This window comes from Arachis hypogaea, chromosome 1 (genome assembly GCF_003086295.3).
Source record: "Arachis hypogaea cultivar Tifrunner chromosome 1, arahy.Tifrunner.gnm2.J5K5, whole genome shotgun sequence".
NCBI lineage: Eukaryota > Viridiplantae > Streptophyta > Magnoliopsida > Fabales > Fabaceae > Arachis > Arachis hypogaea.
In genome coordinates, this window is record NC_092036.1 from 101670107 (window position 1) to 101691327 (window position 21221).

At 31.7% G+C, this 21221-nt stretch overlaps 2 protein-coding genes across 9 annotated transcripts; one reads left to right on the forward strand and one right to left on the reverse strand.

Annotated features, from left to right (window-relative positions):
- Window positions 1-730: 730 nt before the first annotated feature.
- Window positions 731-7691, reverse strand: LOC112703870 (putative ubiquitin-like-specific protease 1B). 8 transcript variants are annotated; one of them, XR_011867968.1, is made up of 10 exons: window positions 6696-7689; window positions 6447-6523; window positions 6273-6366; window positions 6058-6156; window positions 5514-5606; window positions 5304-5423; window positions 5092-5195; window positions 4656-4728; window positions 4033-4258; window positions 731-1285 (listed from the first exon to the last, which is right to left on the reverse strand). XR_011867968.1 is itself a non-coding variant. In XM_025755516.3 (9 exons), the coding sequence occupies exons 1-9, from the start codon at window positions 7329-7331 to the stop codon at window positions 4196-4198; spliced, it is 1359 nt and encodes a 452-aa protein (XP_025611301.1). In that variant the 5' UTR covers window positions 7332-7691; the 3' UTR covers window positions 3457-4195. The 8 variants fall into 8 exon arrangements, 4 of the variants coding, with proteins under 4 accessions (XP_025611301.1, XP_025611291.1, XP_072063857.1 ...); XR_011867963.1 differs by having other exon boundaries at window positions 5514-5612; XM_025755516.3 differs by lacking the exon at window positions 731-1285 and having other exon boundaries at window positions 3457-4258; window positions 6696-7691.
- A 3242-nt stretch (window positions 7692-10933) lies between these two features.
- On the forward strand, window positions 10934-12384 carry LOC112703932 (uncharacterized). The gene is made up of 5 exons (XM_025755549.3): window positions 10934-11230; window positions 11312-11418; window positions 11489-11636; window positions 11726-11920; window positions 11993-12384. The coding sequence occupies exons 1-5, from the start codon at window positions 11015-11017 to the stop codon at window positions 12224-12226; spliced, it is 900 nt and encodes a 299-aa protein (XP_025611334.1). The 5' UTR covers window positions 10934-11014; the 3' UTR covers window positions 12227-12384.
- The last annotated feature ends 8837 nt before the right edge of the window (window positions 12385-21221 follow it).

Below are 21221 nucleotides of genomic sequence, written 5' to 3' on the forward strand. Positions count from 1 at the left end.
ACCAAGAATTGAGCTATTTGCATGGTTTATTTTAGTGGGAAGGGTAAACACCAAAAAGAAATTGAGTAGATTAGGCGTCATTCATCTAAGTGATAATACATGTGTGTTGTGTAAAAAAAATATAAAAGTTGTTCATCATTTGTTTCTTTTCTGTGAATTTACTTGGTATATGTGGTGTGTTTGGTTAACTAGTGTAGGTTGTTCTGGGAATGATCAAAGAACTGTTTGAGAGTTTGATAGGAGAACTTGGCAAAAAAATTAGAATAAGAGGTTGATTAGATTTTGTGTAGTAACTTAGAATATCTGGATGGAACAAAATGTGAGAATATTTAAAAATGAAGAAGGTAGCGTGAAAGACATCAAATTGAGGTCGATGTTGAGTTTCAAAGAGTGGTTTAGTGCTGATCTATGTGATTGTTGATGGCAATGTCAAAAATGACAATAAATTAATTATATTTGTATTTCTTTTGATTTTATCTTTTTTTTTTGTAACTTATCTTTTTGTATCACTCTACTTTAATGTATTGAGTTTTTCTTTGTTAAAAAAAAAAACAAACTTACTTACATTTTTTTTTTGTATATTGTCAGCTAATAGAAATAAAACGAATTGGCAAAAATGGAAAAAATAGCTAATATATATTGCCATTCACATGAAATTCTCATCATGAATATTAATCTCTTTTAAGTTTCGTTTTAAAATGAATGGCGTGGCAATAACATGGCTAATATGTGTTGTCAAGTACTAATTAATGACGATGTAAAATGTCATGTTGAATTCATAATTGCAGTTGTCAAAAGCTGCATCCAAGCTAACTGTGTATGAATGAATAAGTAGTATAGATAAGATTTTTCTTTCAAGACATAAACTAGTAACTGAAAGATACTTAGCCTGAGTGCGTAACCAACTCTCCCAACCTACGTGGTCTTTAAAGCAATCAATTCACATCCACCCCTACTAGCTTTTACAACAAAATAGGTGTCATAAATTCAGCAGAGACTAAAATCTAGCACATGTAGGATAGTGGGGAAACATGAAAAAAGTAGAGCAATTAAATATTTCAATTGACAATGAACTTGAAGACTTGTCCAACAAAATTGTAGTTCAATTAAGTGGTACTTACAACTGAAGATCAGAGATGTTAGAGAGGGGAAATTTACTTGTTTTTGAAGAGAGCTTGTTTGTGTTCATCGAGAAACTGAATGTGTCAACAACCTTCTGAGCTTGGTCATCAACACCCTCCTCATCTTCACCAATGTCTACATCAACTGCTCCTTTCACAACCCGCTGCAAACAAATGAGAATAATAAGAAAAGAAAAGCGCTAAGAAACTGACCTTTCCATTTACTTCACTGATCAATGGATTATTGCATAAATAAGATGAAATTTAAACTCCCCAACATTTGTTTATTTAAGCTAAGGAGTAAGCTACAGTTCCATCAACCCTATATAGGTGGCAACAAAACTTATTTATATATACACAAGGTTGAGAGTTTTGAGAACAAGGCAGATTCTCCACGTTTGGGCTTTCTTGCCCTAAAACCTTAATTAAAAGTGAGGATTAGATTAATGTCTTCTGTTGGAGGAAAATGTCCCTGACATCTTAATTGAATTAACCATGAAATCAACTTTTGTAATTGACTAATGAGTAATGGCTACCATGTTATTAATTGAATAAATGAATATCTCTCTCCTTAATTACCGTTAATCTCATAATTTTCTGGTTTCAGATAACATGTATCCCATTTAAGATTACTATTAGTCAAAATATTTAAATATTTTATTATATTAAAAATTTAAATTTTGTATTTTTTTATAAAATATTTAATTAATAGCCTTGACATGAACCCTTATTAGTTAAACACTATTTTTAGAAAAAGAAATTCTTAAACATTAGAAATGTAGCAAATCATATAACCGGAGTCAGATTAATACTAGCCAAAATTATTGTATTAAATTAATTTATATAATAATCCGCTTAAAGAAACCAAAATAGAAACAAAATGTACTTTAGATAAATGGAAACATCTCTTTATTTTTATGAATAAGATTGTTTTTAAGATTTTATTATAAATTAATAATATAAGATTTAGTTTGATAAAATTTTTATCTTTTTAAAATAACTTGTAAAAACTAACTTTTAAAAGATGACTTGTTAAAAGTTATAACATCTATTTTTGGTAAATTAAATAAAAAATGACTTTTAATATACACAAACAACAAATGTGTTTAATAAAATAGCTTGTAAAATTTAAAAATACTATAATAGGCATTAATATAAGAATTAAATTTGGATATTAATTAATATATGAGATTATATTAAACTGTCTAATTTTTATAAACACAAGTTATCTTTAAAAATTTTTATCTTAGAAACTTTCAAAAACATCCATATTTTTTAAAAATTATAAGCATCAGCATATGATTTTTTTATTTACATTTTTTAAAAAATTTTATCAAACCAAGAACTCTAAAAAGTATCTTTGTCATAAGGTCTTTAAGGATTTTTTTTTTCTGGAATAAAATTATAAAAAACTTTATTTCCACAGAAAAATTATTCTTGGCCAGAATACAATTTTTTTTGTGGGAGCAAGTTCACCATCCCCTCCACGAACTTCAAATTCCTAAACTTCACAAGCACTTTTTTCTTTGTGTTTTGTGTTGGGGAGCACCATTCTTACTACACCATTGTTCCTATATGCTTGTGTCATTCATAATTGAACAAATAATCATTTGAACACATAATTTCATTTTTTTTATGAGCTTTTAAAAGTGCATATTCTTAAAAAAAACTAATATGAAAGTACAAAGATATAATCCATTTTTAAATACAGTTTGTTCCTGTGTACTCTTAAAGACGATAATAATCGTTGTAATTGCTACCGGCAATGTTAAAAAGAAACCATGCTTATTGTGTGTGCAAACTCCCTAATTTTCCTTCTCATCCAAATTAAACCAAAGTAGATTTTTATACTTGGAGAACTCAAAATGAAGTTTGCCGGAAGATGCAGTGAACTTTATATAACACTTGAAGTTTACCGAGAGTACGATGAACCTTATGAAAATAACAAGGGTCGTCGGGAATGCAGCGAACTTAATTTAAATACCGAAAAAAATTAAATCTCGAAAATTAAAGTTTCAATAATTTGTTTTGGAAAATAAAGTTTTTTTTATATAATAAAATCCGGTCTTTTAAGTAGTATGTTTTTAATGGATAATCCACAACTTGAAGTTTCAATTTCCTAGAGTGGAGTTAAACACTAAAGTGGTCTTTAAAATTGGCTACTTACACCGAAAAAGTTCTCGAGATTCCAACTATATCATAAATATCTTTAAGATTAAAAAAACTGCACCATATTAATCCCCTACCATAGAGTAACCTGTGGTATCTCTTTCACATTGAACTAAATGAAATAACATTACTTTAGTTTTGACCCTAAATGCTTGACAAAATATCATTTAACCTTAATTGTCATAATTTTTTGGGGACAAGATGTTTGTAGTTCATTAAGAATAAATGACATTGTTTCATCAAACATTTAGCAGTCAAAACTAAAGCAATATCATTTTGTCTAGTCCAACCTGAAAGGATGTGCCAAGTCACTCATAGCTTGACAAGTAACGATAGAAAAGGGGTAGAACTAACGTGCAATTTTTTCAATTTCGAAGACCTTTGTGGTGCAATTAGAATCCTGAGGACTTTTTCGATGCAAGTGGCAAATTTCAAAGACCACTTTGCGATTTAACTCGCTAGGAGTGCTTTCTATTCGATGGACGTGAGAATGAGAATCTGACCCAACTGAGAAATCGTTTCACAGGATACAGACGAGGTCAAAACCTAGAAGTGAATGATGGTAATTGGTAATGGTAAACAAACTAGTTGCCTAGGAAGACAGGATCAGTCTGATTGGATGATTGGATCTTACAAAAATAACTCTTAAAAAAAGACAAGACTCCTCTTCTAATGATTCGGTTCTCGTGGTATGTACAAATACAAATTTTTACTGGATTATACACTACCATTGTGGATATACCTGGTTGGAATCCAGAATCCTGATAGTCACTTGGTCAGTCCAATCCTCAATCTGAAAATGTTGACAAAAAATGAGTCCTCCTAATCAGACGCTATTAATCTCATCAATCATATCCCAAAATCACAAATGCACCCAAAAGTATGGTCATTGATCACTCCTTAGCTTAGTCAGCTTCTAGTCTCAAGATTTCCTTAGCTGTTCTAAGCCGGAAGTAAGGCATGTCTCCCTACAAATGACCAAGAGGGATCCAAATTCTGAGTCACACCATATAAAAGCATATGATGACATTATTTAAAATATGCATCCATCAAGGAATCATTGATATTATATCAGTTATTCCTCACACCATACACAACCTGCAGAAACCACACTTTGATTTTTTTTTTTTTTAAATAAGAAATTTCAAGCAAATAACAAGACTTGAAACATTTTGCAATGAAAAATTATTGGTAGTAACACTGTCTGAATTGGCACTACAAGTGCATTTCTGATCAGCCACAGATTAACAGCTCACCTGTGATTATTGATTTGATTGTTGGGGGGGGGGGGGGGAGAAATTTAATTTTAACAATGCAAAATAGAAGCATAACTTTAAAGCTAGAATAGACTGCTCTGCTTCTTACCTGGCCAAAACACAATCTCATATTTCTACTGTAGAAATCAGCATATTTGATCATAAACATCCCACAATCATAGCTGTCCAAAAAAAAAAAAAACAATTGAATTCAGAAAATAATTCACCCAAAAACAAAACTGCTGTAAATACCGTAAGCTACAATAAAACCCTTAAAAGCACGTGGTGTGCAAAGATTAGAGGGATAATGAAAGAATGAAATACAAGGTTTGTAATTACTGGTGATAAAAAACATTCACTGCGTTTATTCTTATACTTTTATTGTTACAACATTAAAGAAATTCTTGTGTGCCATACTTTATTCAGAGGATATATGTTAGTACTGCTTTTGTTATTGGAAAAAATTTTCCTGATTATTCAAAGAGCAGGAGAAAAAAGCGCCAAACTAAATTATGATCCCTGTAGTAAAAGATTATAATACACACCAATTCAATTGTTTAGGATGGTCTTTGACAAATTCTTTCTCCCAAGAACTTACATCGGTGTCTTTTCCAGTCTTGTCCTTTACTTCATCTACAAAATACCTAGCCTGGAGGGCATCAATGATAAACATTAGAAAAACTCTGCAGTAATGTAAGGTAAAGGCATATACATCTATCTGCAATATCCTATTTAATTGACAGACCAAAAATTTTACCAGCACTTCCAGCACTTGGGTATCTTTTCCTCTCAGAGAGTCAAGATACTGGAATTTTTTCTCTTTTTGATTGATGACAGCCAAACACCAATGAGACGTTCGATGAATAGGTACAAATATCTAGGAACATCAACAAAAAAGTAAAAGATCAGCATGAAAAGCAATTCAATTGATTTTGAGAAAGAAAAAAAAATGTTCAACACAATTTACTTTATCGCATTCATGGGGGATGTATCCCAGTTTCTTTTGACTGGTCCATCTCCTTACAGAGTTGAAATCATAACCATTCTTCCCACTTATCAACTGCCACTTGACATTCAAAATGAAAAGCATTAACAACATACCAATACGGCTAAATTGCAAAGCAATTATAGACAGAGTATAAACCATATAAATATAAATAAATGATGTTTATGTTTCCCTTATTACGGCCTAGATAGGATGTGTTTTCCCATAATATTAGTATACTATACACCAATCAAGAAGGAACAAAATGAGCTTGTAGCCAATCAGAAGCTATTCAAATTGTCTCACCCCCAAATGGGGTGGGCAGGAACAAACAACAAGAAGGAAATTTAGAATAATGGGGTATCCACAGTAATTAGGATTTACACTTTTCCTTCAGCGATTTAGCCTTTCAATATAAGATAATTCAAATCAGGTGTTTTGTCATCGTTGGAAAACAAGCCATCAAGTGAATGAGTTTGTGCATGCAAACACTACCTAGGTTACATTATAATTAAAAACAAGTTACCTTTGTGTAGAAAAAGGTACTGAAAAAATGACATTGGAGAGAATTCTTTGCCTTCCTTCTCTCCCTCTCTTTCAGAAGTACCAGGTACAAATCTATGACCTGCAAAAGAAAGTACAGAATCATTAAATTGGAGGAGTAACAATTTGAAATCATGATATTTTTTTAATACCAAATTCTTCTCTTCTTCAGAATAAACAATAAGCAAATTATATCACCTTGTCATTTAACCATCCACCCGGCCTGAGGCACTGAAACGTTCCGCCTGTGATCTCAATGTTGGATTTATAATGAGTGACCAAAACCTTCTTCCTGCATAAGCAAGCCCTCAATGAGAGATGAAACAGCTAAAACCATTTTGCTGACATACAAAGAAAATTGTAAAAGCATACCTGTCAGCAGAAAAGGCACGTGCAACCTCATCTTCTTCCTCCTTTGTAAGAGGAACAAAAGGTTTCAGTGACACTAGCTGAAATCCATAGCAACACTTTGTAAATTGCACAAACACTTTAAACCCCGTATTATTCCTTGATAACAAAGTCAACACATTGATATACTTCATTCTAATTTAACAGAATTGGGAAAAGCACTATAGCTTAAATAACAACATCTACAAAGATGGAAGAATGAATGAAATTCACCTCTACAAGTGGTTCCTTCTTCGGATGCTCGGGGCTTAAGGATAGAGTGTCCAGCATCCTCTCAGCATAAACCACATTCAAATTACTATTTATGGACTCAGAAACCAAAGGAGTTGATTGCTGCAAAAATCCTACAACATCCTTAGCATCAAAATCATGCATCCCTTTCAAACTCTGTTCTGTCACCATAGATGGTCCTTCTTCGTCATCATCTTCTATGACATAAACCTCCTTGTTGCGACCAGCAGTGTAAACTTGCGCCGCCTCCTTGCGCTTTTCAAATAATCGAATGCAAGCAAGTGCAGAATCCTTCGCCTGCTGGTACACGCGGTACTTGTGATGCAACGCATCATTGCCCCTACCCTTACCAATCTCCTTCTGAGTTCCTGAAATATTCAAAAGACCGAACTTTTTGGATCTGCAAGGAGCGTGAACCTCCCTATGCAACGGTAGCACTGCATTTGGGTACCGGGAAACTCTTGAACCAGTACTAGTGGGAGTTGAGTTCATGCTCGTTGATTGGAACTTAGCTCTTTTTAATGTGCGGGAATCTGAGGAACTCGGAGACGGATACATGCGATTCAAATTCATGCACTGTTGGTGGCGTTTGTTGTTGCTACTACTAATGAGACCCATTGATGCAGCAGAGAGCTCAGAAACGATGAATTCGCCTAAGAAGAAGCATGTTCAGCAATGTGAATTTGGGGATTCGGCGAAAGAACTTAGAGCAGATGAAACGCAGCCGAATGAACTCAAAACGCAATGATTTTGAAGAATCACGTTGGCGAAGGGTGATGATTAGAGATTAAAGTGAGAAGGAAATGAATAAAAAAAGCGAATTTGGGCTTTATATGAATGAATTGAGGAATTGGCGATTTTGTGATTTTCATTTTCTTCCACTTTGCTTTGGCCTTTCGCGGCACTACCAGAAAAATACAACCTCTTTCAAATGGATTAACAACGAAAAATAGTTCCTAAAAGTCTAAAACATAATGTGTTTGTAAATTGGGTCCTCCATGATGTGATATAGACTAGGATGCCCGAACGCTGATACTGACATGAGATACCACATTATATAAGATACGTGTAAATTTTAAAATTTTACGAATATACATGTATATATAAAATATAAAGTATTTTTTAAATAAATCGTAATGATATTTTGATATTTATTGATATTAAAATATAAATTAAAATTTTTAGTTATTTTTAATATTTTATTTTAATTATATTAAATATTTAAAATATTTGTTTATTTTAATAAATAATAATGTATATTATATCTAAATTTATTTTAAAAATATAGGTTAAGAATAAGACTGGACATGTGATAGTATTTAGGTGTGTCCAAGTATGTTCGAAAAAATTTTTTTTATTTTTTATTAAGACACAGTTGACACAACAGACACGCGTGTCGGACGAGTGTCGGTAAATGTTGTGTCCAAAATATGTCCGATACGCCGTACTTTATAGGATATAGATGCTTATGTGCGGCTGGATTTTTTAAGACGGGAAGACTCGTGTTAATGAAATTAGGTTTTTTTTCAAAAATAAAAAAATTATAGAGTCGTCGCACCCGTCAAACTCTATAAGAATTATAGAGTTCGCCTGACCCGAAAAATTTCCTTTAATTTTTTTCATTCCCGCATTTTAAATTCATTATCGTTATCTCCAAATAATATCTTTTTTAATTTTTTTCAATCGCCCGTTTTTAATCCATTATCATTATCTACATATAGTATATACTATTTTTAGATCTATATACTGTTTGTAGATCTATATACTATTTGGAGACAACAATAATTGATTAAAAATGCAGGATTGAAAAAAATTAAAGGGAGTTTGTCGGGTCAGGCGAACTCTATAATTTTTATAGAATTTGCCGAGGTGCGGCGAACTTGCTCTAAAAAAATCGTATTTAGAGAATTAAAGTTTAAAAATAGTGTTTGAAGAAATATGAATTTTTTATTTCTGAAAAAAAAAATCCTAATATTATTTGATCACCCAAAATAAAAATTATTATTTAAATATCTTTATTATATATTTATGTAAAATTGTAAATCAAATTTATTAAATGTAATCAATCGAATTAATTAATGTATATCAAATTATATAGAGCACTATATTTAAAAACATTGATATTGAATTACTAAATATCACATATATAGTAAATCGAATGTAGTTGATTCAATTTACTACTGCACAGCATATATACAGTAAATCGAATGATTTGATTTATTATCTGTACAAATTATTGACATTTATTATTTTTAAGTCAATTATTTATTTATTTTATGTTAACTTTAAAATATTTTATTTTTAAGTCAATTATTTATTTATTCTATTAAAATTTGAACTTTTTTAAAATGAGAAATAACCTATAGTTATATATTATAAATGACCAACTATATGTACACAATATGTAAATTGAAAAATAATTAAAATGATCAATTACATTATAAAATAATTAACAATATATATATATATATATATATATATTGATATAAATATTAATTTATCAATATATAAATATATATATTTGGTCACTTTATGATGTAGTTGGTCATTTTAATTATTTTTTAATTTATATATTCTGTAAATATAGTTGGACATTTTCTTATGTATAATTATCTCTTACTTCTGACACTAAAAAAATTTAAATTTAAACTCTTATATTATCTTAGAGGGTTATACTTTATATTAATTTTTTAACATAAAAAATTTCGGTAATAATTCTTTAGATACTAATGAAATGATTTTTAATAAATTTTTAGAAATAGTTTATTGTTCTATTTTAAATTTATAAATTTATAAAAATATAAATTTTCTAAAATATAAACTAAAATACAATAGTTTAAATATAGTGTTCCATGTAATTCGATACACATTAATTCAATTTATTACTAAAATACGTAACATAAATATATACATAAAGACATTCAAGTAACTTTTTTATTTTGGATGATTCAGGTAATATTAAGTTGGTTTTAGTTTAAAAAAATATTTTATTCTATTTTTTACTAACAATTAGTTAATAATATTTAGAAATATTGACTAAAATATATTATTAAGTTGAAAAAATAAAAAAAACTATAATTACCATTAATCACATTGATATTAGTCAAATTTTAACCATTTTATAAATGAACACCAGTACTACCATCCATTTACAAATACTAATCCAAACACGGTAAGTCATATCTGTATTGCAAAAGTTTGGTCAATCTTCGAAAAAATTATGAATAAAATGAATAAACAAATAAATAATTTAATTTTAGTACAATATTAATATTAGCATAACAATTTCTCACAAAATTACAGAATTATATACATTAAAATGAATATTTTTATCTCTTAGGTAGTGTTTAGTGGAGAGACAGAGACAAAAAGATTGAGACTGAGAGACAGAGACTAAGAGACAGATATTGAAATAAATTTTAGTATTCTGTTTGGTGCAAAATGGGAGACAGAAATTGAAACAAGAATAAAACTCTAATTTAATTTGCACAAAGGATAAAATTGGAATTAATTAATTGAAATGAGAGTATTTTAGGTTTAAAATGTTATTAAAGTTTCAGTTTCCATCTTTAAAAATTTTAGTCTCCTGTGTCCCTACTTGTTAGAAGTACTGAAATACTGAAATTTTGGAGACAGAGACAGAAATTTTAGTACCAGTCTCTGAACCAACAAACATGATACTGAGTCTCTCAGTCTCTGTCTTAGTACCTCAAAACAAACGCTACCTTATAAATATGAGTTTTGTTTTAATGCATTAACAATAATTTAAAATAGATTAATGTAAAAAAATTTATTTTAGAATAATATTTATAAAATTTAATTTTTATATACTATCAATTTAAAATAATTTTACATGTGCATCTAATTATATAACACCACATCAACAAAAAATAACTATTTTCACATTAACCACGTGAATAATAATCCAAAATAACAAATATAATTAGATAATTATGTAAAAAAAATTGTATCAATATTAAACTCATAATTCGAAAATAAAAAATATACATCATTTGTCTTTGATCCTTATAAAAAAATCCATAGTTGAGAGCCAAGTATACAATTGAGAGTAATGACAGGAAATTCAAAAAAGAAGAGAGTAATCATAGGAAAGGTGACCGTTACCCAAAAGCTAGAGCTTAGTAAAATGGAAAGTGATAATCATATTATTTGTGACCGTTACACAAAAGCTACAACATATTTAAATTTTGAAGTGTTCATTTTTTAAATTTTGTAGCACTTCTTCAAAATTTCGCAACGTAACTACTTCTTCTTCTTTCTCTCTCTGCATCATCGCGACCATGCCGCTCAGACCCATTGACAACGCTCTTCCAACAACATCACCACAACACAGACCCAAAAAACAACCCAAAATCTCTGTTGTCATCAAGAACCAACAATGTCTATCCGAGAATGACCAAAACCAGGTTCCCTTGCCCTCTTCTGGGGATGCCACCATTGATTATATCTCATCTGAAAACCTTGTGCCCATTTCGGACCCTGAAGACAAGATTAAGGTAAGCACTCGTTTCTGTTTCTCATTCAAGCTCGCTCCTTTTTGTTATCTGCACCCATGGGTTGATTATTTGAAAATGCAGAGCTTGGTTGAAGAATTAGAGTCTAAGAATTGGACTAACGTGTGTGAATCACTTAATGATGTTAGGCGATTTGCGTTGTTCCATTCGTCTCTTCTATTTCCTCTATTGTAAGGAATCTCTTCTCTTTGGTTCCTCTCTTTTCAAATTTGTTTGTGTCTAACATGAAGTTGTGAACAGGGGAAAAGTTGTGTTGGTGGTGGCCAAGACCATGAAAAATCCTCGTAGTGCTGTGTGTAAAACTTGTATTATGGCTGCTTCCGATGTCTTCAACGCCTTTGGCGACAAGTTGCTTGACCCTTCTACCTCTGAGGCATTTGATGGCATGGTGTGTGTGGACTCACTTCCTCTTTCTTTCCTTCTTGTTTCATGGTATTGGTTTCACTCAATTGATTAGGAGATTGAATTTTCCAACAGCTACTGCAGCTGCTGCTGAAAGCATCGCAGGATAAACGGTTTGTGTGTGAAGAAGCAGACAAGGCACTGGGCTCAATGGTGGACTCCATGACCCCTCTTCCTCTCTTTCAGAAACTTGGAGCATATGTTAGCCATGCAAACCTCCGAGTCAGGGCCAAGGCTGCCATATCACTCTCCAAATGCGTCTCCAAGATGGTATAAGTTGCTGCTTATTTTCAGTGGTGTTTTTGCGTTGTTCCTAAGCGGTGTGAGTTTGATTTGATGCAGGAGGGGCTTGGAGAAATGGATGAATCTTGGTTGGCAGAACTGATTAAAGTGGCAGCTGATTTACTGAACGATAGATTGCCTGAGGCGAGAGATGCGGCTCGGAGTATCGCCACTTCAATGTATGAGGCACTCACAAAGGACAAGGAACAGAAGCTGGAGGTGTGGCAGAGCTTCTGCCAATCCAAGTTGACACCAATTCACGCTATTTCAATGTTTAAGATAGTTGGTACTTGAAGCAATATTGGGTATTGGGTGTATTAATACGTAGTTTTATAGTCATATAGCAGATATCCGAAATTTAGTTCTGTATGCGAAGTTCCTAAGGCTCATGATGCTGCATGAGTAGGAGGAGTTTTGTTGAATGTTGAAATAAAAATTTGTTTTTCTTTTTACAGCTCGTCTCTTGCAATGAAAAAAGGAAAAGTCTAGGGGGCCAGCAATTTTATTGCATTTTGGCCAGCATGTAACCAGCAGAGAAAGGTGAGCCATTGGATGAAATCTCACACCATCAAATTATCATTGATGGCTAGTTGATGGCTACCAATCACAAATGTTGCTGGCCCCCTAGCATTGCTCATGAAAAAAAGCCATGTTAAAGAAACTAGCAGATTGATCATTAACGAGATACAAAGATTTCCAATTCGATTTCTACTCCAAAAATTTTCGACTACTTTCATTGAGTTCATTCCATTTATACAATTGGAACAAAAACTGAGCGATATTCCATATATAACATTGTGATTTTTCCTACCTAACATTTTGCCTCTTCCCATGATCATCAAACAATTCTACCAAGATCAAAATAACAAGCACTCTCTTGACGCTACACAACACCAATTGTTGTTTCTAATGGAATCAAGTTAATGTCATTTGGTGAGCAAAATTAATAATGTATGGACAATTTTTTACTGTGCAGTCTATGGACCAGTTTGATGTCGCTAATCTAGTAATCTTTCAAAAACTAAATTTATATTCTGAAAATTGTGGGAACTAAAATGCGGATTTACTCTTTCAGATTATAAAAATGATGTTATCTTATGACATAATATATTATTACTAACAGCTGAACTCTTTTTGTCAGCGTTGCAGCAGACACAGGAAAGTTAAGTATGATTTATGCTACACATTGTTCTCTATCTTGGCTGCTTATGCTACAAATCCTGTACTCATTGCACAAATTTAATGAATCTGTAGTGAGACAGAAATGCTACCTTGCAAAACTTAACTTAGCTAATTGATCTCAAATTTACCATAACTGTATTAAATACGATGCAGAGGATATCACTGCTATGGTATCATGCAATCTAAGTGGAAATTTAACCTTCATTATCTATGCTTCCAAAAGCTACAAAGCTACCATAACTATTCATGCAAAGAATACACTTAAGATCATGGTTCCAGCCATGACTACATCGAAACATTGGCATTATAAACAGCTTAGACAAGGATTGATATATTATCATCTCTCTCAAACCAAGATGCCAATTATATAATCTTCGCCCGTGTTCAACAACACCTGCCACTACAATTGCTTTTCTTCTGGATGTATCTGAATGCTTTCACTTTCAACACTACTTCTATTGAGGAGTTCAACAAATGTTCATGATATTGCAAAACATTGCTTTTTAATGAACCTGCTGAGACTAGCTCGCATTCTAAACCGCTTGAAAAGGCATTTTGTGGTGGTTGTTGCGGTGGCACTCACTGCGGCGGCCGCATAAGGGGGAAGGCGAAACTTCAAAGTTTCAAGATTAGGATTTTGAGGTTGGCGACAACAACCTACCTACCTATTTATATATCGATTTCAAAATATCACATATAATCCGTATTATAGAGCCTATTACTTTGTACTTAAATTACTAAAGAAAGTAAATAAATAATATTTAATAAATTTTATATAATTTATTTTTTATTTTAAATATTTTATTTTTTATTTTAAAAAAAAGTTAGGTAATTTAAACACCATAACGAAGACTCCATAAAACTCACCTTTTTATTTTAGTATTAACCAAAACAGGATACTTTAGTGTTGTTAGAATTGTATCTTCTTTGCTAATATGGTACATATCTTCGGTTAAATGGGTTAAATACTTAAATGTTTGTTTAGATGTTTTTAAATTGATGAAAAAAATTTAATGAAAAAATTTTTATTTTTAATTTTTTTAGTATGTTTGATAAAATTTTAGTAATAAAAATAAAAATATTAAAAAAATTAAAAAATATATATTCTTTTAAAAACTATAATTTATATTTTTTTAAAAGATTAAAAAAAAAGATATTTTTTACCTAATAAATAAATAAATATTTTTATATTATTACTCTAACATAATTGATAAATAAATTTTTTTTGTATGAAATATTTAAATATAAAATTATTTTTATTTTTTTTATAATTTTTTTTAAAAAATAACTCAAAAAAAAGATTTTTTTTATAAGGTTACCCAAACCAGCCTAATAATAATTTACTGATTTGCAACTAGTAGAAAGAATACTCGCGAGCAAAAAGAAAATCTTAAAAAGAAAGAATAAAAAACCCTTAAATTCAAATAAAAAACACCACTTTTCCTTTATAAAAAAGAGAAGAAAGCTTTCTCTTTTGTGCTTTTTCATTTGACCATTCTCTTCCTTTTTTAAACTCAAAGCAATTCATGTTAGGAAATTATTTGATTTCTTAACTTATTTGTGGGCAATGCATATATTAATTATAATCACAAATTATGTTATTTCAAATTAAATGACTTATATAATGGTGATCTCATTTATTGTTGTAAATGCTAACCGAATAAGTCATTATTACTTTTGATTTTGAACTAAATGGGAATAAAACCGGATATTATCTTTTGTTCCTTAGATAATTATCTTTTTTAGATTTTAGATATATTATCTTTTGGGCTTTAGATACTATTTTATTTGGACTTTAGGGTTTAATGGGTGCCATGCTCAAATATAAATAGACCTTCAGGGTTTCGGTCCCCAATATACTAAAGCCGCCTTTGTTACTCTTTTCTCATCAAAAGAGTTGCGGTTCAACCATCTTTTATTTATGAATTCAGGTACGCTTTCGCATTATGTTATATAATATTTTTGGTGATTCAATATGGATGATCTGAGTTATTGAAAATTAATTATTACAATAAGTGGTATTAGAGCCATCTATAATTTAATCATCGAAAATATTCAGTTTTAATTCGCTGAATCAATATATGGATTAATATATATTTTGTGTTCCTTCCTTGATAATATTACGTATAAAGAAATAAACGTGTATGATGTGCGTCGTATATTGGTACTGTTGCACAAACACAGATTAATGTCCTTCTTTTAATTCAGCGCCGTGATATTACAATTCTTTATATTATATATACATGTGTTATCTTGTATGATTATTTACATATATATTATTATTTTTTTTCGATATATGTATATATATGTATATTGTTGCGTGCTAATACTGTATGCTGAGCACGTTTTAGTATTATATATTTATATATATAATTTTTTAAAGGTCTGAAAAGACACCGTTAAGATTTAAATCTTTTTGCGATTTAAATATTTTTTAATTGTTATATAAAGAAACTAGTAACAATTTGGATTAGTATATCCATCTATTTTATAAAGATTTGATTTTGGAATAAATTGATTGAACATTATGCTGTCAAAGTAGCCTCTTTTGTGAAAATTGATTTATTCAAAACATAAAGAATATAATGTTATGTAATTCATGCGAATATTGGTCGGCTCAAAGGAAGGTCTATATTTGGCCGAATTACATACACATATTGATAGTAAATACATATTTGGATAACTAATTAAGAATAAAGGAATGCTTATTATTTATGCGAATAATAATCGGCCCAAAGGAAGTTTATTGTTTGGCCAAATAATAAGCATTGCACACTTTTGTTTATTTTCTATTAATTATGCGATCAATAATCGGCCCAAAGGAAGGTTATTGTTTGGCCAATTAATAGAAAATATATGCGGTAATAAATAGGTTGCGAAGTTTAAGTCTCCATGTGCGCATTAAGTCGGTCCAAAGAAAGGCTTAATGCGTGACAGAAATTTTGACAATATTTGATTACTGCAATGAGAGTATCACTTATAGTTAATTTTTCTATCCAAAGATTGAAAATTAATGTTGTGCTAGATATCTCAATATGAATTTTTTCCCATTAATTAACTAACGTTTACTGCATGTTTATTTGTTCTAATCTAGAAACTATGGCTTTAGCTACCAATGTTTCTGCACAAATTAGCAGTATTCCTATGCTGAATGGTTCAAACTTTAAAGTTTGGAAACATACCGTAGAGATTGTCCTCGGTTGTATGGATCTAGATATAGCTCTTCGAGAGGAGAAACCCACTTCCACTCCGGAAAATCTCAATGAGGTTAAAATTGAGAAGTGGGAGAGATCCAATCGAATGAGCATTATGATCATGAAATGCTCAATTCCTGAGGCATTTCGGGACTCAATTACCGAGGATAAAGATGCCAAACAGTTTCTAAAGGGTGTTGAAAAATTCTTTACTAAGAATGAAAAGGCGGAGGCAAGTAGTCTTTTGAGCAAACTTGTCTCCATGAGGTATAAAGGTAAAGGGAATATTAGAGAGTACATTATGGAAATGTTTCATCTTGCTTTAAAATTGAAAGCACTAAAGTTAAAGTTGTCTGAAAATTTACTCATGCATTTCATTTTGATTTCCCTTCCTGCACACTTTGGGTAATTCAAAGTGAGTTATAACACTCTGAAGGACACTTGGTCCTTAAATGAGCTTATATCTCACTGTGTGCAAGAAGAAGAGAGGCTACAGCAAGATAAGACTGAAAGTGCTCACATGGCTTCATCTTCTCAGTATAAAAGAAAGCGTGATACTACTGCGGATATACCTTCTCAACAAAAAAAAAAGGCTAAGAAACAAGATCAAGTTTCAACCTGTTTCTTCTGTAAGAAGGCGGGACACATGAAGAAGGATTGTACCAAATATGCCACTTGGCGTGTAAAGAAGGGTATAATTCTTACTTTTGTTTGTTCTGAGGCTAGTTTAAGTTATGCACCTGTTGATACTTGGTGGGTAGATTCTGCTGCTACTACTCATGTAAGTGTCACTATGCAGGGTGCCTGTGGAGCCGACCGCCAAGTGATGCTGAAAGATACATCTACGTGGCAGACGGCAATATAGTTGCAGTCGAAGATATAGGAACCTTTAGATTATGTTCCACGAGTGGATTTTACTTGGATTTATTAGAGACATTTTATGTACCGTCATTTAGACGAAATTTGGTTTCTGTTTCTCGTTTGGACAAATCAGGTTATTTTTGTTCGTTCGAAGACAATAAAGTCAGTCTCTTTTATAATTCGAATAATATTTGCTCTGGTCATTTGGTGGATAATCTATATAGGCTTGACTTAAATTCCTATAATAATGAAATACTGCAAACGGGTACTAAACGAAAACTAAATGAGAATTCGGCATCATCATGGCACAAACGCCTAGGTCACATCTCTAAACAGAGAATTCAGAGGCTTGTGTTGGATGGAATTCTTGGACCCCTAAATTTGGCGGACTTTGAAGTCTGTATTGAGTGCATAAAGGGGGAAAATAACAAACAAAAGGAAATTAGGTTCCGAGAGAGCTAAAGATGTCTTAGAACTGATACATACCGATATATGTGGCCCATTCCCTACTGTCTCTTGGAAGGAACAACGGTACTTTATTACGTTCATAGATGATTACTCTCGTTATGGGTATCTATATTTAATTCATGAAAAGTCCCAAGCCTTGGATGTTTTCAAGTCTTTCAAAGCTGAAGTTGAACTTCAACTTGGAAAGAAAATTAAAGCTGTCAAATCTGATCGTGGTGGTGAATACTACGGAAGATATGACGGTTCAGGTGAGCAACGTCCTGGGCCTTTTGCCTTTTTTTCTTAGAAGAGTGTGGTATTGTTCCGCAATACATCATGCCAGGCAAACCTAGCATGAATGTTGTTGCAGAGCAAAGGAACCGAACTCTTAAGGACATGGTGAGAAGTATGATTAGTCATTCTTCCTTGCCTGAATCACTCTGGGGAGAAGCCTTAAAGACCGCAGTGTACATCCTTAATAGGGTGCCAAGCAAAGCAGTTAACAAAACCCCATATGAAATTTGGACTGGAAAAATGCCCAGTATAAAGCATTTGCATATTTGGAGATGTCCAGTTGAGGCGCGACCTAATAGGTCGCATGAAAGAAAATTGGACTTAAGGACAATTAGTTGCTACTTTGTTGGTTACGCGAGTGTTCACGGGGGTACAAGTTTTACAATCCTGCATCAAGGTCTAATTTTGAAACGGGAAATGCAAGATTTCTTGAGGATGTTGAGTTTGGGGGGAAGGAAATATTAGAAATGTTGCTTTTGATGATGATTCTATAACTGACAATGATCAGGACCTTGTGCCTATTATTGTTCAAGATACAGTTATAGTACAAGAGCACAATGAGAATCCTACTGTAGATCCAGTTACAGTACAAGAGAACAAGGAGAATATCGTTGTTGCTCAAGATACTGCTACAGCACAGGAAAATAATAAGAATCCTTCTCAATCCCAATCCATACAGCAAGCTTAACAACCTCAAGAAGTGTCATTAAGGAGATCCAATAGAAAAAGGAGAAAATCCATCTATGGTCTCAAACAAGCTTCCCGTTAATGGTATCACAAGTTTAATTAAGTCATTACCTCATGATTTTGAGATAAATATTATAGATGAATGTGTATACCGCAAGTTCAGTGGGAGTAAATACATCCTTTTGGTCTTATATGTTGATGACATTCTACTTGCTAGTAACGATATAGGCTTGTTGCATGAAACTAAAAAATTTCTATCGGACAAATTCGAAATGAAAGATCTTGGTGATGCCTCTTTTGTATTAGGAATCGAGATACTAAGAGATCGCTCTCAAGGTATTCTTGGATTATCACAAAAGAACTATATCGATAAGATTTTAAGTAGATATGGCATGGACAGTTGTAGACCAATGGACACACCCGTAACTAAAGGAGACAAGTTGAGTCTCAAACAATGCTCTGAAAATGATCTTGAGAGGACAGAAATGCATGATAAACCTTATGCATTAGCACTAGGGAATTTAATGTATGCTCAAGTCTACATATATCCCGATATATCATTTATAGTGAGAGTGTTAGGTAGATACTTGAGCAATCCGGATATGGATCATTGGATAGCTGTTGAACGCGTAAAGCGTTGTTTAAAGAGAACAAAGGATTACATGCTTATTTATCGGAGATCAGAAAATTTGGAGATCATTAGGTACTCTGATTCCGATTTCATGGCATATGGTTGCGAAACTTTGTCACTAAGCTTCATATAGTAGATGATATTGAAAGGCCATTAAAGATATTTTGTGACAATAAGTCAGCAGTATTATACTCCAACAACAATAAGAGCTTGACAAAATTGAAGCATACAAACATCAAGTTCTTAGTTGTCAAGGAGGAAGGTTAAGAAAAATAGATTTCCATAGGACATATAGGAACAGAGTATATGCTAGCAGACTCAATAACCAAGGAATTGATTCCTAAATTCTTTCATGAGCACACTGCTCGGATGGGTGTCAATATTAGTGATGCCTTGGTTTAGTGAGAGTTTATTTTATGCTATATGTCCTATGACAGATATTGAGTTATTTTCTGCAGAACTAAGTTGATGGTTTATTTCATGTTATATGAAATATTCATTTTGCAATATTTGTATTGTGTTTGATCTCAATAAAGTTGGACCAGCTGGAAATAGACATGCATGAGATCACTTGGCATGTAATTTCCATATTACTCATCCAACTTTGATCTATGTCATTGAGTATATTAGGATGGTGATTGGCGTGGTTTAGTCACGGCATTTAATGTGATAAAAGCCGCGGTAGTTCTATATCTAATGTATGAGACGAACCAGATTGTTAAAGTAAGAAAGAAATAGCATTCAGATGCGTGCATAAAGTTTATAAAGATGTGATTATGTCAAGAAATAGCATATGTATAGCCCAAGTGGGAGATTGTTAGGAAATTATTTGATTTCCTAACTTATTTGTGGGCAATACATATATTAATTATAATCACAAATTATGCTATTTCAAATTAAATAATTTATATAATGGTGATCTCATTTATTGTTGTAAATGCTAACTGAATAAGTCATTATTACTTTTGATTTGGAATTAAATGAGAATAAAACCGAATATTATCTTTTGTTCCTTAGATAATTATCTTTTTTGGATTTTAGATATATTATCTTTTGGGTTTTAGATACTATTTTATTTGGACTTTAGGGTTTAATGGGTGCCATGCTCAAATATAAATAGACCTTTAGGGTTTCGGTCTCCAATATACCAAAGCCGCCTTTGTTACTCTTTTCCCATCAAAAGAGTTGCGGTTCAGCCACCTAGGAATACAGAAGGCTTTGGTTGAGGAAGATCGAAAGAACCACAAGATCCAAACTCTTCCGATCGTAAGATTCATGTTTATGAATTCAGGTACGCTTCCACATTATGTTATATAATATTTTTGGTGATTCAATATGGATGATCTGGGTTATTGAAATTAATTTATTCTAACAATTCAGTCACCAAAAAAAACTCAAAGCAATTCATAACTAAAAAAAAAACTGCTAGGACATAATTTTCAAATTAAATTTGTATAATTTTTTTATATCATCTCTCAATTTCACATATCAAAAACAAATTTATGTAAATTTAAGTTTTATTTAAAAATTTGTTATTTATCTATAAATTATTATGCTAATTCAAATCTCAAATATTTTTTTATTTTTGTAATCCATACTATCTTTTATTCTAACAGGTTAAGAATTAATTTATTGTAGATTAAACTTTAAACTGCTAATATTTGTTTTTTTTTTTTATAGAAACCACAGATACTTGATATTAGTGAACTAATGAGTTAACCAAGATTCTAAAAATTGGTTTAAATTGGTCGGTCGAATCAGTCGAACCATGAATCGTTGCAAAAAATGAAACAGTTAAATGTCAAAACCGCCAATTTTAAAAATTGCTATTAAACCGTCGAACCGGTCAGAAACCGTTCGATCGAATCGAACCGTGATTTGGCTGGTTTTGTGAATTGGGAAGCAAACGACGCCGTTTCATTGATTCTGAGTCAATGAACCCTAACTCCTCCACTATTCGGCTACTTCAATCTCCACTCTCGAGTCCAGCCCT

What these genes read in the sequence shown, in the direction of transcription:
- LOC112703870 (XM_025755506.2), bottom strand. Translation starts at nt 7,331, where the DNA reads ATGGGTCTCATTAGTAGTAGCAACAACAAACGCCACCAACAGTGCATG. An exon ending in GTACCTTTTTCTACACAAAG is followed by an intron (nt 5,613 to 6,057) that starts GTAACTTGTTTT and finishes TTGAATGTCAAG; the next exon opens with TGGCAGTTGATAAGTGGGAA. An exon ending in TGAGATTGTGTTTTGGCCAG is followed by an intron (nt 4,259 to 4,655) that starts GTAAGAAGCAGA and finishes GGTCATTTGTAG; the next exon opens with GGAGACATGCCTTACTTCCG.
- LOC112703932 (XM_025755549.3), top strand. Translation starts at nt 11,015, where the DNA reads ATGCCGCTCAGACCCATTGACAACGCTCTTCCAACAACATCACCACAA. An exon ending in TCTCTTCTATTTCCTCTATT is followed by an intron (nt 11,419 to 11,488) that starts GTAAGGAATCTC and finishes AGTTGTGAACAG; the next exon opens with GGGAAAAGTTGTGTTGGTGG. An exon ending in CTGAGGCATTTGATGGCATG is followed by an intron (nt 11,637 to 11,725) that starts GTGTGTGTGGAC and finishes ATTTTCCAACAG; the next exon opens with CTACTGCAGCTGCTGCTGAA.